The 14,416-nt window shown below is 54.1% G+C and overlaps 5 protein-coding genes across 5 annotated transcripts; 3 read left to right on the plus strand and 2 right to left on the minus strand.

Annotated features, from left to right (window-relative positions):
• Window positions 1–98: 98 nt before the first annotated feature.
• Window positions 99–4,224, plus strand: AURANDRAFT_68279 (hypothetical protein; the record flags this gene model as incomplete). Its single annotated transcript, XM_009043929.1, has 12 exons — window positions 99–197; window positions 318–472; window positions 967–1,166; window positions 1,358–1,494; window positions 1,537–1,980; window positions 2,011–2,540; window positions 2,575–2,643; window positions 2,736–2,991; window positions 3,125–3,555; window positions 3,638–3,910; window positions 4,000–4,045; window positions 4,133–4,224. Coding segments are annotated over 12 exons (2,732 nt in total), but the record flags the coding sequence as incomplete, so codon positions are not given.
• Window positions 4,225–4,279: 55 nt separating this feature from the next.
• On the minus strand, window positions 4,280–5,284 carry AURANDRAFT_68280 (hypothetical protein; the record flags this gene model as incomplete). Its single annotated transcript, XM_009043935.1, has 4 exons — window positions 4,280–4,390; window positions 4,446–4,576; window positions 4,636–4,786; window positions 4,862–5,284. The coding sequence occupies 4 exons, from the start codon at window positions 5,282–5,284 to the stop codon at window positions 4,280–4,282; spliced, it is 816 nt and encodes a 271-aa protein (XP_009042183.1).
• Window positions 5,285–6,414: 1,130 nt separating this feature from the next.
• Window positions 6,415–8,760, plus strand: AURANDRAFT_68281 (hypothetical protein; the record flags this gene model as incomplete). The annotated part of the gene is made up of 3 exons (XM_009043930.1): window positions 6,415–6,881; window positions 7,480–8,119; window positions 8,296–8,760. The coding sequence occupies 3 exons, from the start codon at window positions 6,415–6,417 to the stop codon at window positions 8,758–8,760; spliced, it is 1,572 nt and encodes a 523-aa protein (XP_009042178.1).
• A 421-nt stretch (window positions 8,761–9,181) lies between these two features.
• AURANDRAFT_68282 (hypothetical protein) lies at window positions 9,182–9,761 on the plus strand (the record flags this gene model as incomplete). The annotated part of the gene is made up of 2 exons (XM_009043931.1): window positions 9,182–9,448; window positions 9,663–9,761. 2 exons carry the CDS (start codon window positions 9,182–9,184, stop codon window positions 9,759–9,761), a joined length of 366 nt encoding a protein of 121 aa, XP_009042179.1.
• A 247-nt stretch (window positions 9,762–10,008) lies between these two features.
• Window positions 10,009–13,530, minus strand: AURANDRAFT_68283 (hypothetical protein; the record flags this gene model as incomplete). The annotated part of the gene is made up of 7 exons (XM_009043934.1): window positions 10,009–10,316; window positions 10,351–10,397; window positions 10,560–10,864; window positions 10,886–11,017; window positions 11,249–12,029; window positions 12,177–12,338; window positions 12,428–13,530. 7 exons carry the CDS (start codon window positions 13,528–13,530, stop codon window positions 10,009–10,011), a joined length of 2,838 nt encoding a protein of 945 aa, XP_009042182.1.
• Window positions 13,531–14,416: the final 886 nt, after the last annotated feature.

Consider the following 14,416-nt stretch of genomic DNA (forward strand, 5'->3'; position numbering starts at 1 on the left):
TTCTGTGAAGTAAAATCTGCAGAGGATCTCAGCCTTACTGATCGCGTTGCCTGTTTTTATCATGGTAACTTTGGGCATACATTCCACGTCTGGGCTAGGTTGGATCTGCATTTTTGAGTTCCGGGCTAGGATCACACCTAAGCCATGGTCGGTAATTGATCCTATGAGTTCCATGAACCGGCATCCGAGCATGAACGGTACACCTAAGTTAGGGACCACTTCGAACACGTACCACATCCACGTCCCGCCCAAGGAAAAGTAGACCGCTGTCCAGCCCCAGATTTTCTGTTTACCCCCGCAACTGCCATTTATGTCAGGTTTGTCCTTATATTGCTGGATCCCATACGTGAGCTCACGCGCGCACAATGTCTTAAAAAAGTGCTCGTCTATAAAAGCTCGGTTACAACAAGAATCCCATAGCCCAGCGGCTACAATATCCCTGTCATTCCTGGAAAATTTAGCTGGCACCCAGGTGAGAGATGTGAACATCCTCTTTGTGGGTGGCTGCAGCATTCCTTGCTGCTTCATTGTTTTCTCGATTACTTTCATTGACGTAGAGACATCCTCTCTGGCCAAGGTCTTAGCCATGTGGATGTCGTCAGAAACCCAAGTGTTGGCGACTTCCGGTAGGGAGTCCCTTTCAAATGTGGTTCTGTTTTTGTAATCGAAAACTCCGCGTTGCTACTGGTGGGGCCTTACTTTCCCGTGGAGACACTTTATAATTCTTCACACCGGGTTTCCATTCGCATGATGCGCTTCCTACATTGATGCTGGTTTTCTCAAGAAAGTACTTGGCATACAATCTTCTCTGGTGGTCCAATTGCAGCTCGTCTTCAAATTTTCTTGCTTGAAGCTGTATAGACATGATGTTGGAGTACAAGTGTTTACGTTCACCCACCCTTTGTAGATACAAGACCACTGCGCTGCCAACTTCAAGCTAAGTTAGTTATATATGAGTTACCTTAGGCCAGTCTCCCGCCACACCAGGCGTTCCGGTATGAGAAAATTGTCGATGAGCTACCTATGGAACAGGTGACTAACATGACAAGAAGCCTGCCTCCCTTATCTCGCGCCCAAGCCGCCCGGACAGGGTTCAAGTTACGCGCCCAGGAAGTCCGGTGTATTCAAGCCGGAGTAGAGTTTGACATGGAGGCTGGCAAGGACCCGTTTGGAGATTCGGAAGACGAGGAGAGCTTACCTGACTATGACGAGACATATCAGGCGGAGCTGCTCCTCTGACCCAGTCCAGCTCGGCATCACACCCGAGCACCTGGTCATTCTCTCTCGCCCGAGTGTAGCAGGAGATTCTAGGGTAATTCAAACATTACCATTGACTAGGAAGCTATGTTATTCCTAGGACATGTGTCACATCGTGCACGGCTCTGGACTCGGCCGAGGGGCTGCCGCACAGGCGTTGGACCTTACATGTACAACCTGAGGTGAATGTTCTCGAAATGGGCGCGGCGCCCCCGGCAGACGTCCTCCTGTATCAACGTGGCCCCTTGCGCGCAATTGGCGGATCATGTTGATCTTCAGGACCCGGTACACTCGTTTCCATTGACTTACTGTCGGGAGGGCCCATTCCCGTCTCAAGTTCTAGAAGCCACACACAATTAATGAAAATCCAATGGATTTCCCTGGCTGCACTTTCGTTACGATCGTTCTGTAGAGCCTTAAATCGTTTTGGTAATTATGGAATGCCCACGGGGGCTTATTCTTCTCTGTATGTGGATGACATTCATGACCTCCATGCCGCCTGTAACTGGAAATACGGTGATTTGAAACAAATGTTCCCTACATTTATCATGAATCATTTTGAAACTACAGAAAAATATGACCGGTTTGAAGGGACTGATTACACCCCCTACAACTATCACAAGTATCCAAAGGACTCCTTCTGGGGCAGAAGGCTCAAAGCAGTGGATCTCTCGAGCACCCCAATACAAGGTGGAATCTGTGATGTGACACGTGCAAACAATCGTAGCGCCGATTGGAGATTCATTCGCATAGGCCCCCTAACAAGCAAAGGAGGTTACGACTGGTGGCAATACGCCGGGCATAATGCCTTGAACATGAGTGACTTCACTAAGAGAGGCACGATCGGTATTACTGGACATTACGTTGCCGGGATATCTGTAGAAAATAATCAGGTTTTGGAATATCCGCCCATCCATGTCCATCACATCCACCTGGTGCCGGAAAAGCCATATCTTCGTTATCAGTGGCCTTCAAAAGTCGAGTCATACACAGAGTTCATCAAAGCCATGAAGTTGAAAGCAGGTAGTGTAGACCAATATGTTCCAAATTATTTCGTAGAACAACACGGGGAGTGGGATCCGTGTGATATCACAGATCAGGTCTCCGGATGCTTTGCCGAGAGTGCACCGGATGGCTACACGCGTCTGATTGACATGGAGCTTGACCTCGAAGGCGAGGTGAATGATGCCAGAGAGCCACATGCATCAGCTTTGACTTGGTGGTTGGAGATTGGTATCGGCTGGACTTCTGAGCTTGCCGACCTCAAACCCTTGAGTTTCATGGTTTATGTGGAAGATCATATGCTGATATCAGCAGGTCATCAGTCCACGTACGAGAATTACTACTGGGTTCCCACCGACAGGCAAACTTTGTCATACTATGAAGGTGTCATGCCCACTTCCGGCGCCCTAGTACGCATGAAGCACCATGATCATATGACACTCATCAGAAAGACTTGGTTAGTAGCTGCCACAAAGTTAGAGCTCGATCTCATGGCCCTGCCACGAAATCAAGCAGGCGAGTGGATGCACTACAAACTAACCACATGCACCTCGACAAATCCTTGGCTAAATAAGAAGCCGGAGTCAAACAACGAACCAGGAAAATGTCTGAATACTCGGGTGGCGACGACGGTGGATCTCGATGATCTTGGTTTCACAGACCTTGATGAGGTTGAAACATTTTTGAGAGCACGAATGCTGGTACTTCCAGGCATCGAGCCTCGTCTGATCTGTGAGTTGGTGCGCGGCCTGAAGGAAGATGTGCCTGATTATGGTGGATACAAATTTGATCGCAACTCTCCGCGTCCCTTGGTAGTACGCTCTTAGTCATTTTGCATATCACCAAGTGGCTTTTGTCGTTTTAGGTGTTGGCAACATCACCTGCAGACCATGGCAGTTTAAGCGAGGAGATCACTTTACTTCAATCGCCTTTCACGAATTTCAAGCAGATGCCGTGGGTCCATGGTCTCCTGGTGACGTGGAACTGTTACCCATGCACAATCAGTGGAACATTATGTATACAGACTTGGACTACCCCGGTCAGTCCAACTATCGATTCTCTGCAGCTTTGTTTCGTGAAGCTATTGAGTCAGTTCCCGATGGCGCTGGACGAATACTATTGAAGCATATTCTTGAAACTGCCTGGTGGAATACCACTCCCCACCCAAATTCTGGAGTCTGGATTAAGTCATCAGCGATGCTTACTCAAATGATGTTAACCTCTGTATTTGCGCTCACGTTATTTATCACGGCAGCCTTCTGTGCCCTTGTGGGTTTGATTTGCCTATTCAGTATGGTGAAGAGGAAGTTGGACTGACAATATGATAACAATAGCTAAAGATCTGCAGCGCAATACCTGCACATCTTGTTTGACACAGACACGAGGGCGTAGAGCCAATCAATCTTTTTTCGCCAAGGGAGCTACCCGAGAGGCTTACGAAGCAATTGCTAATGGTATCGCGTGGCCCCAGGACCGGCGCGAGCGTCCGCCCCACCGGCGGGCGTTCGCGAAGGACGGTGTCGGCCAGGCGTGCGCCTTGACTTTTTTTTACCGTGCTAACGATAAAAAGAAGGGCACTACAATGGAAACATCACAGCATTTTTTAAATATGCCTTTCCAACTGAAGTCGACGAGCGCCCTTAAAACAAAAGTGGAAACATTACAAGACAACGCTGGCTGATTGTTACTGTAAGTGCTGAATGGGTTTGTTAAAAATTTCAACTAAAATTATTATCAAAGTTGCCCTTCAAAAAGATTTTTGATAAGGAAAACGTCTATTCAAAGTGTATTCTCACAACCTGCGTGACAGACTTCACCCAAGCCAGATGGTAGTTCACCGCAGAGTGGGCACGATTCAGTTAGAGGCTTATAGGCTTCAACAATTTCATCAGCCCATTCAAATTCAATACCGGAACAGACTTCCTTACCAATAGCATCATTCAGTTCATTGAGGTCGGGCCGTAAGGGCAATTAAGATCATAATGTTCTCACCCGTTATTCCGAGAATATCGCCCCCTCGTTAAGCCAGCCGTTTAGTTGGCCGAAGCTGCCGCTGTAGCGGCATTGGCGGTGTTCGGGAAATCCCTGTCTTTGTGAATCTACTGCCTTCAATTCCCCCCTGGTGCCGAACCTGAATAAACGGTCGACACTCGCTTCATCCGGTGAGCCTGAACGAGTGATTCTACTCTCTTAGTCTTCGTGTACGTCTTCGCCACCTTCCCATCTGCAGTCACAACTTCCCCAGTTTGTATCATGGTTCCTTCGTCGACGAACCAAGTATAGGATATGCAACTAAATCCAGCTTTGAGACTGCGACCTGAAACAATAGAATCTCATTGACATGACCTCGCAATAATTAGCTACACAACATATAACTTCGCTCGATGACAAGGTGCCGTTTCGTGTCGCAGCATATATGCGTCTCAGCGTGAGCAGGACGGTCTCTCTCCTTGACAACCAAGCTCCAGATGTCATCTTTAGGCTCGAAATGATCCCGAAACCTGAAGGCGCCCGAGGCGAGATCGACCTATGACTCTCCTTTGCTATGGCAGAATTCAGCTATTGACGCTGCTCTCCAGGAGCATTGGAGCAAAATAGTGACAGTTCTCCTAATAATATATTTTCCGTTGCTCTTGATCCATTCAATCTGTACATTCTGACTGGCTAAGCCCCTTTTAATCAAGTGCTTGGTAGTTGAGCTCTTCAGATTCATAAGTGCTATTGTTGTATCTCGACTCTGTTGCTCTACAGAAGCAAATATTCCCTCATATAACTTTCTCAGGGGTGCGGTTGTGTCATCTACAAGCCGGAAAAAGAACTGTGGTAGGCGATATATTTCTTGAGGGAAAGTGCACAAAATTTCGACTTCATTCTCATTAGTGTCAGGATCTGGCTCCCCTCTTGATTCATCGACGAAAATGACGTTTCCAAGATCGATGCCATCAGCCGAGATCGGCTCGTGCCTTCGCCTTCTACGAGCGTAACATCGATATGCATAATCACGCGCACAATTCATAATGAACATCGACAATTATAATGAAAGATATCTTTGTGTGGGATGGGTAACGCTTGTAGCTCTGCTCAGACTCCCGTGAGGCCGGGCCGGGCTTCTAGCTACGAGCCACAAACATGCACAACGAGCAGCTTCGCATGATCAGAATCGATACGGTGGTTGATGAGTTGAGGTTGACCGATAATATTAGGAACCGATCAACCAATCTTGATCCATCCGTGGTCTCTGTTATATTAAGGAAAGATACAAGATATAGAATGATATAGTTGTATTAGAAGCTGGGTGTTGCCTTTCAACATGGGCTCCACCCAGCTCGGGGACTAGCCTAGTCTAGGACCCCCAGGAAAAGAGTAGGGCCGGCTGGATAGGAGAAGATTTGCATGGGGTGCGCTCCGGCGCACAATAATAGAAGAGGATGTCAGCGACAGACGATACTCGTACTCGAGTACGAGATATATCTTCTGTCTCTAGGGATGGTTCTCAGGAGGAAGATTCTCCTGTATCTGCCCTACTGTCCTTATTCTCCCATTTTCCTTATCACTGCAGTCTCATGTCCTCATGGGGCTGAGTTCAATCTCAAAGTCCCCACTCTAGTACATTCCTGCGCCCCGCACAAAGTGATGTGTAGATAAGAGCCACACTTTGCGATTCTTACGGCAGGTTCAAAACAGATGACCCTGAACTACGGAACAGGAAAGGCACGACAGCCTACAGGATTTCAGGGCCTATCCCAACTCCTGGTCGCCAGTAAAAACCATGACCCAAAAAATATAAGCCGCGCCACCCCGGACCCCGGGGAAGCGGCGAGCTGGGAGAGGACCACCACAACCAGCAGTTTTATGATGGTCTAAACTCACTAACTCGTTACCGGAAACATATTGTACTGCCGTAAATGCAATTATTGCAGCTCAGTCGATACTCGCTCCTTATGCTCCTATCTGGCCGGCGCTGCTGAAGCAGCCCGCCGGCGAAATTCTTTCTGAGGAGGGGGCATAGGGTGGGTTGGAGCAGCGGCGGCCATGGTTGTGTCCAACCCAGTCCCGCCGGAGCTGCACAGGTCTAAAAAATAGTACACCAGGGAGCAGCCCAGCCGCTCGTGAAGCATGACGCGCCGCCGTCGTCGCTGCCCCCCCGGCCCGACCATGGCGGGCCCGCTGCTCGTCTGGGAGCCCGGCGCGACGTTGTCCGTGCACGGCTTGACGGTGGCGCATTCCGGCCGTCCCATCCAGTGTCGGTTGGCGGCGGCGACTTCAGGTCGTGCGCGAGCACGCTGGTTCGGCACCCCCTGGCATCTCTGGGTTCGGACCTGCGAGGCCGCCGACTTCCGCGTTCGAGGGGGGCGCACGACCGTGCCGCGCTCCATGGAGGCGCGCTGGCTCGAGACTCACCGCGGCGCCCGAATCGCTCGCCGCCGCGCGGCGGGCTTTCAGGGCAACCGCGTGCTCGTCCGAGACCCACGGCGCCAGCCTCTGCGGCGTGGGCTACGCCGAGCCCAAGCAGACCTTCCCGGCGACATCATCTGCCGTACCTACGCCTTCGCCGAAGACCTGGCGCGCGCTGTCCAGTCCCGCGCGCCTCGCGCGGGCCTCGACTTAAAACACCGACGCATGTGCCATCTACGGACGCACTCGTCGGTGGGGGAGAGCCGAGGGAGACGCCGCCCCCCCCCCCGGGCCGACGGCAGGCCTTTTAGACCACGCCCTGGCCCCGCTTGACCTCCCCCTCCGCTCAGTCGAATCAACTGTGCTTAAACACAGTTCATGAGTCAACTGATAGACCATTGATCGATTGGACTCTCTGAGTAGTCATGAACAGTGATTATGGTGGGCGCCAAAACACCCCCTGGCGACCCTCCCGCTGGACCCCAGCGCATCAGGGGTCCGTCCAACATGTCTGTGGACGGGCTGCCAAGCACGACGCGCGCCGCGGCTCAAACCTGGTCAACGACCCGAGAAACGCGCATTGGGGACACCCGCGACCGCTTCGAGGCCCTCTCAGACACCCCTCGAGTGCCTCAGCCGCGTAGATCGTCGTCTGGGCCCGGCGCTGACCGCCACGACCACTCGGAGCGCTCGACGCGCACCGCCGGGGCTGCCACGCGCGCGCGCGCGATGATGGACATAAAAAGGGAGCGGCGCTGGTGCGATCCCATCGTAACAAGGTCCCTGTGCGATCGCCCTAGCGCCGCTCCCTTTTTGTTGCACCAGGACCGACATATCGCCCCTCGACGCGTCGAAATGGCCCGGATCCAGAGGCCCCGTTCGCCCCGAAATCGTGCTCGCCTCTCGAGATCGAGAGCGGCGCGTCGAAGATCGCCCGCCGGCGCGGCGCGAGCTCGAAGGCCGCCGGGGCGCCCGGCGGACCGAAACGCCGAACGCGGCTGCCAAAGTCGGGCGCTGCCCATCGGATCGGCTTCCCAGTGCCCTGGAGCCCCTGGGGAACTTTAGACCTGTGCTGCAGGGGCGCCCGTTTAGTGGACAGGCGCGGGCCTTACCAGCGCGGGTCGCGCTGGAGGCGTTTTTCGCGGCAGCCGCGGGCTTCACGGAGGAGTCGCCCGACAGCGGCGCCTTCCTAGGGGTGCTGGAAAGGGTAGCCTTGGAGATTTTTCGTGGGGACACTCTCTTACAAGTGCGCGGGTTCTCGCCAGGGCAGCAGATGGATTACATCGGTCGGGCGGTGCACCAGTTGGTGCGTGAGAATTATCTGCCGCTGGTTGATTTTCCTGAGTTTGAAGCAGCTGTGGCGGCGCTGTCGCAGGCTGTTCAGGGCCGGGCTGCGGATGTGAACTTCGAGTTATCGATTTGTGACGAGGCAAGGGCACCTGACTCAGTCGAGGGTCTGTTTCAGGTGAATGACAGAGCCCTCAGGGCTCCTGCCACTGTGGCACAGGTCCAGAGCATGTTGGATGCGCGAGATGCGACCAACAAGCGAGACTTCGAGACGATGCTGAGCAATAATAATGCGGCCAACAAGCGAGACTTTGAGACGATGCTGAGCGATAATAATGTAACGTTAACAGCCAGTATTACAGACATAGTGAAGCAGCAATTGACAGAGGCGCTTGCGGCAGCCCGCGGGTCTTCGATCCGCCGGCGTCGCCGGGGTTGGAGCTGGCAAAGACGGTGTATGCAGATATCAAAGATAAGTGGTGCGAGGTCAATGTCATGGGCCACCGCAATGGGATGATCTGTGTGGCATGGACAGGCGGGCAGTCGCAGCAACTGCGCAGTGCAGAGTTGCCTCGGAGCAAGGTCCGGACGCTTGAGGAGCATAACAATCTTAAAGGGCGCTTCCTTATTGGGCAGTTTCCCATGCTTATGCGTTTCTTCGGCGCTGTCGGAGAGGTAGAGCAGCATCAGTACATCAGAATGCTGGCAAGCGGAGTTAAGTCCGTGGCCGGCGACGCCTATAACCTTGACGTCAAAGCGGCTGCGGTGGAGCGGGCTATTTCGAGCATCGGGATGAACGAGATGATAGGATATTATTAGCCTTTTTTGTAAAATGTCGTCCGTATCTCTCAAATATCAGTCAAACAAGTTTTCCTGATATTCGTGAGAAACAAACAAATTTGACAAAAAAGTTAATAATATCTCGGTCTCGCGGAAAAACTAAAACATAACATTAATTATCAGTAATCTTCAAAATTTTCTGTTACATATCAGTATTCCTTGGTGCTGGAGTGCAAGGCGCGGAGGATTTGTTCGGTCGAAGGCGAGCAACTTAGTTCGCGTCGGGGCAGCCTCTTCCAGTACCCTATTCGGGTCTGGTCTTCTAACGGATAGTTAGATACCGATTTATATAAGCATGATACTTCCCCGTATCACCAATGATACTTTCAGTATCACCACATACGGACCCTAACCTTACCCTATTCCTGCGACTTTTCAGATAATTGGAGCTCTGCACGTTATGGCGGGCGCGCATGCGCTTGTCTCGTTCATGCAGAGCGGCGCAATTGCGGAGGGTGATCTAGTGCTTGCTCCTGCTGCGTTGCTTCCAGTGGAATGGCGTTCTTCGCGCGGAATTGAAGGGCGGGTGCGTCTGGTGGGCACGGTCATGGATGTCACGCGCGAGGCGGCTGGTGTGCGCGTTCGGCTTAAGGTGAACACGTATCAAGCTGCCGTTGTGTTGCCAGGCACCCATGCATGCCTGCAGCACTTTGTGCGGCCGGGTCCTGTCCGTCGGCGCGTGTTTAGGGTCGTAAAAATTGGCTCGTTTAATTCAAAATAATTGCACTCTATTTTGGGTTTTTCGTTGACGTGGCGCGCTATAGGAATGATCCCATTGATGGCCCCTGCTGGGTATTGCAGGTGGCCTTAGCATTCAACGAAAATGGATGGGCAGATGAGCATTTTGGCGCATGCGCCGACAATGCGCTGATGCTATGCAGGCTTCATGGTTATTCGCCGTCCACAAAAATGGGCTTTGTGGGGAGCTGGGAGGGCGATCCTGCCTTCTCCCTCCCTGTCACAGATACAAACATCATTAGGAGCAGGGTCTCGTGCCATGAGCCCATGCAGTACTGCCCGGGCGTGAGTAAGCGCCGCAGGTCATCTATAGAGATGCCGCCGGTCGAGAAGACGCCGCCCGAGATGGAGGCCGCTTTTAAGGGGCAGGTTTTGTCTGGTGTGCAGGGAATTCTGAAGCACAAGAAACCTGGTGTATGGTCCGGTGTCTCGTTTTTTTGGGGGGGTGATCGTCTTGTCGTGTAGGAGTTCGCTGTTGGTATGGTTGAGCTAACCCACTTCCCGCGGTCCCTTTGGCTGTCCATGCCCAAGGGCACTGCTGTTGTTGTGAAAACCACGGGTCAAGTTCAGCTTGTGTCCTCTCCAAACTTCGTGGTCACGCTGCAGCACACGCCGTGCTACGTGCAAGAGACGAAGTTTGTCGACAAGGAGCACATCGACGCTCTGCGCACTTTCCTTCAGCACCCTACTTTCAATGTATTTCATAGGTGCCAGAGGCCCACAGTTGGAGTCCCTGTGCATCTTCAGTTTGGCGACATTAACGTCGTGGGCGTGCCGGGCACTTCGATTAAGTTCTCCTACAACTTCACCATGTCTACTATGCGAATTTACGTAGTATCGGCGAAGGTCGTCGCGGTCTCGCATCAGCAAGCTGTGGCCTATGCCGCATGCGCCTCCCCCCCTCACTCTTCTCCTCTTGCGGTTCCGGCTCCTAGCCCCCCTGCGTTCGACGACAACACGCTGGTAGGGTACGAGCTCGACGTGCAGGACGGGTCGTACAAGGTGACACTGGAGGGGGGGCAGTGGTCCCTCGTCCTCACCGACGGTGCGGGACCGTCGGTGATCTTAGAGACGCGCGCAGGCATCGAGAAGCGCGTGCTAGCTGACGTAAGCGAGGCTTAAGTTCGCCAAGCCGTGTGGTGGCGTCTGCATTGCTGCGTACGGCTTGGGGCTTCCGGGTGCAAAGCAGCCCTTTGTTGTCGCGAGGCGACAAAACGCGATGTAGGTCCCGGTGTTTGCGTGGGAAGTCGACTTTCTGGGTGTTGCTTTCATCGGCGACGTACGTGTGAGCCGGCGGGAGTAAGGCCGCGGTGCGACGGTTGGCGTGCGGATTGGCTGTCGCTACCTGGGCATGTTGGTTTTTTACGGTGGCATCTTCGAGGTGCGCTACGTTTTGCGTCGTGGGTGGTCGTGGGGTGTCGGCGTCGGGTGGTGTTCGGACGTACGGTGGGAGGCATGCGCGTGGGGGGAGGTGTCCCTGCTGGTGCTGCCTTCCACACTACTAGTAGTGGTCCCCAGATTGCTAGTAGTGTTTAGGCTAGTTTGTGGGAGTGGGCTCCTGCCAGCGATTGAAGTGTGCCTGCGCGCAGAGCTTAGCTGCTGCCTTTGCTATGGCAAGGTTGACGCCCTGGCCGACGATCGTGCGGCCCAGGCTTTCAGAGACCATGTCCAGGTTGAATTTTAGGTTGCTGCCCTGGGCTCGTAGCTGGAGTAGCTTTTCCTTTGATACCTGTGTTATTTTTCCTGATCTTGCATGTTTGAACTTCATGCCAGTGCACGTCAAGGTGCCTATTTTTTCTTTTGTGCTAATCCATTTTGCTCTGGATCCTGTGTTCATTTTGAAGTGGCCTTTCCCAAGTATCGATTCGACCGTTGGTCCTGCTTTCTCCTGCATGTTTTCTAAATGTGCCTCGATGTTGTCGATGCTGAAGCCTTCCGAGACAAAAACCCGGTGCCTTTTTTCTTCACCTGCTAGCTTGATGGTGCGGATATGTGCCTGTTTGAACCACTGTGTAAATTTTTTAATAATCAGGTGGTTGACGACGAATTCGGCGAAGAACGTGACGATGTGCTTCTTGCCTAAGTTCGTTACTATTTCTGCGAGTTTTTTAATCTGTTCATCGTAGTCCTCGTAATCCGGCGAGCTGCCGCTGCTTGGAGAAGCGTTCTTGCAGCACATGCATGCGTTGAAATGCACATGGGCGCCGCTCGGTATGTCGACCGTTGCGAGCTTGACGAACTCGCGTGCGCTTGTCTCGTCCATGTCCACGAGTGAAAATTTCGTCCGCAGGTTGCGTTGGCACGATTTTTGGAATTTCATGTTGTTGTCACTGGCAAAGACATGCTTGTAGGGCTTTTGCGAGAAGGGTTTATCCAGCATGCCTCCGCCGACGTAGGCGGCAACGGTGTAGATGACTTTTTGCGCGGCCTGGCGCGTTCGTGTCGGTCTTATGGTGCCTGCCACATTTGGCCTGTGGAGTTGATTTCGTTTAGCTTCGTTCGCCTGTTGCCTGGCAATTTTGTTAAACGCGTTTCCGGGGCGCGTCACTGCGCGGGGGTGTATTCCCGCTTCTTCCTCGCGCGCCTGCTTGGCGCATTCCTTGCACTGCAAGAGAGCCGCGCAGTGTATGCGCCGCATTTCTTTGCACCGTGAGCACCTTGCCCATGCATCGCGCTTGATCTTGCCGCGTTTTTTGGGGTTCGGAGTTCCGTCGCGGTTACGCTTGCGCTTCGGAACGCCCGCGTTGTTGTCGTGTGCGGGTGGCGCGACGCCGGCGCACCGCAGCGACTCGCGCTTCGTCTCCATTACGTGGCGCTGCCTTCGAGATTTACATGTATTGTTGCGTGTAAGATATTTCGTGGATATATTACGAAGTAAAAAGTTAGGTGGTACTAGAGCTTGTTCCACATGGCGGCGATTTTGTCGGGGCGGGGCTCCAGGCCGGTCGCGTTGCGCTCGGCGTCGCGGATGGCAGCGAGCTGGGCTCGCACGCGGCGCTTCGTGAGCCAAGTCGCTGCGGCCGCGGGTGTCTTGATGCGGCCGTTCTTCGTGAGCTCGTTCTGCATGCCCTCGGCGAAGCACAGGTGCATGGCGACCAAGAAGGGAGAGGACGTGGGGAAGAGGGCCCGGGCCTCGGCGAAGGAGATGTGCTTGTTCGCTGCCTTCGTGCACAGGACCTGGGCGCTGGACGTCGCGTAGCAGCCCATGAGCCGGACCGCGTCCTCGGCGCTCGCAGAGCACCAGAGGACCGAGCGGATCACCCACTGGCCTACGTACGGCGAGGACCAGATGCGACCGAGCCTCTCGCGGATCTGTGCGATTTCCGCAGGGCACACCTGCCCATCCTGCAGTTTGGACAGCAGGCCGTGGAGCGTGATATCCTTCGCGAGTGCTCTCATGCTCTCCAAATAGGCATCTCGCTTGTCAGACCCCGGTTCGCCGCAGGCACAAGGGCCCAGGAAGCCGTAGGCGGCGCTGTAGTGCTTGGTCCATGCGAGCGTCTCCTGGTCGTTGCAGGCGTATCGGTGTTTGTGCCGGCAGCGCACCTCCGCAGCGCAGTCCACGATGAAGTTCGCCATGGCCTCGGAGTCGCGACGGTAGGGCATGTCGTCGGACCCGAGCTGCTCGACCATGTCGCCAACGGACGGGCCGAGCTTGCTGAGGCAGATCGGCACGGCGAAGTACGACGGCAGGCGCATGTCCTTGGCTCTTGCGATGCCTTCTCGCATCTTCAGCAGGTCTGATGGAGGTGCATCTGTTGCAAAATTTTCGGCATACGAGCGCAAAAATTTGCGGGCGAGGGGCACGATTTTCTTCTTGTTTTCGTCCACATCGGCGGGCCGGATCGGCCCTTGAAGGCCCTCGAGCTCGTCATGCTTCTCTAGCTGACTGTCTCGGTGCAGCTCGGCGTTCTTGTTCCAGCATTTCGCGAGCGAGCCCGCGCGATGGCCGCCTCGCCCCTTTTTGATGCGAAAATTGTCGCTTTTCCTTGCCGCGCGCGCTTTCGGCATCGTCGAGCCTTGCAAGGCCTTCGATCGCTGTCTTTGCGGCTGCGTTGCAGCGCTGCGCGCGGCGTTGCAAGGCGCGCAGCGGGCGCGGCAGCGCGGGGGCAGGCGAAGCAAACCACGTGGGAGCAGAATTTCTAAGTCGAATTGGTACAGGTAATCTTCGATTAGCCAGGAAAGTAGCGCCCAGAGGAGAGAGAGAGAATGAGCTGTTATTTATTATTGCAGCTCAGTCGATACTCGCTCCTTATGCTCTTATCTGGCCGGCGCTGCTGAAGCAGCCCGCCGGCGAAATTCTTTCTGAAAAGGGGGGCATAGGGTAGATCCGGGAGGCGGCGGCCATGGTCAGGACCAATCCGATCCCGGAGGGGTTGAGAGATCGCCCGTTCAGCGAGCAGGCGGAGGCCTTGCCAGCGCGGGAGGCGCTGCGGGCGGTGCTCTCGGCGGCCCCGGGCTTCAGGGATGAGACCCCCGACCCCGTGACCTTTGCGACGGGGCTGTTGCCCCTAGCTAACGCGATATTTAGAGGGGACATGCCCCTGGAGGTGAATCAGTTTTCGCAGGGGGAGCAGATGGAGTTCGTCGGCCAGGCGGTGCACCAGTTGGTGCGGGAAAACTATCTGCAGCGAACAGTTTTCCAGGATTTTGGGCAGACATTGCTTGAGGTTACAAAAGCTGTTGAGAGCCGGGCTGCGGCGGTGAAGATGGAGCTTTCGATATGTGACGAGGAGCGGGCACCTGACCCAGTCGTGGGTCAGTTTCGGGTGAACGACAAGGAGTTGAATGCTCCTGTTACTGTGGCAATGTTGGATGCGCGCGATGCGACCAACAAGCGAGACTTCGAGACGATGCTGGGCGAGAATAATGTAACGTTAACGGCCAGTTCACAGAG

This window comes from Aureococcus anophagefferens, assembly GCF_000186865.1.
Source record: "Aureococcus anophagefferens unplaced genomic scaffold AURANscaffold_86, whole genome shotgun sequence".
Taxonomy (NCBI): domain Eukaryota; class Pelagophyceae; order Pelagomonadales; family Pelagomonadaceae; genus Aureococcus; species Aureococcus anophagefferens.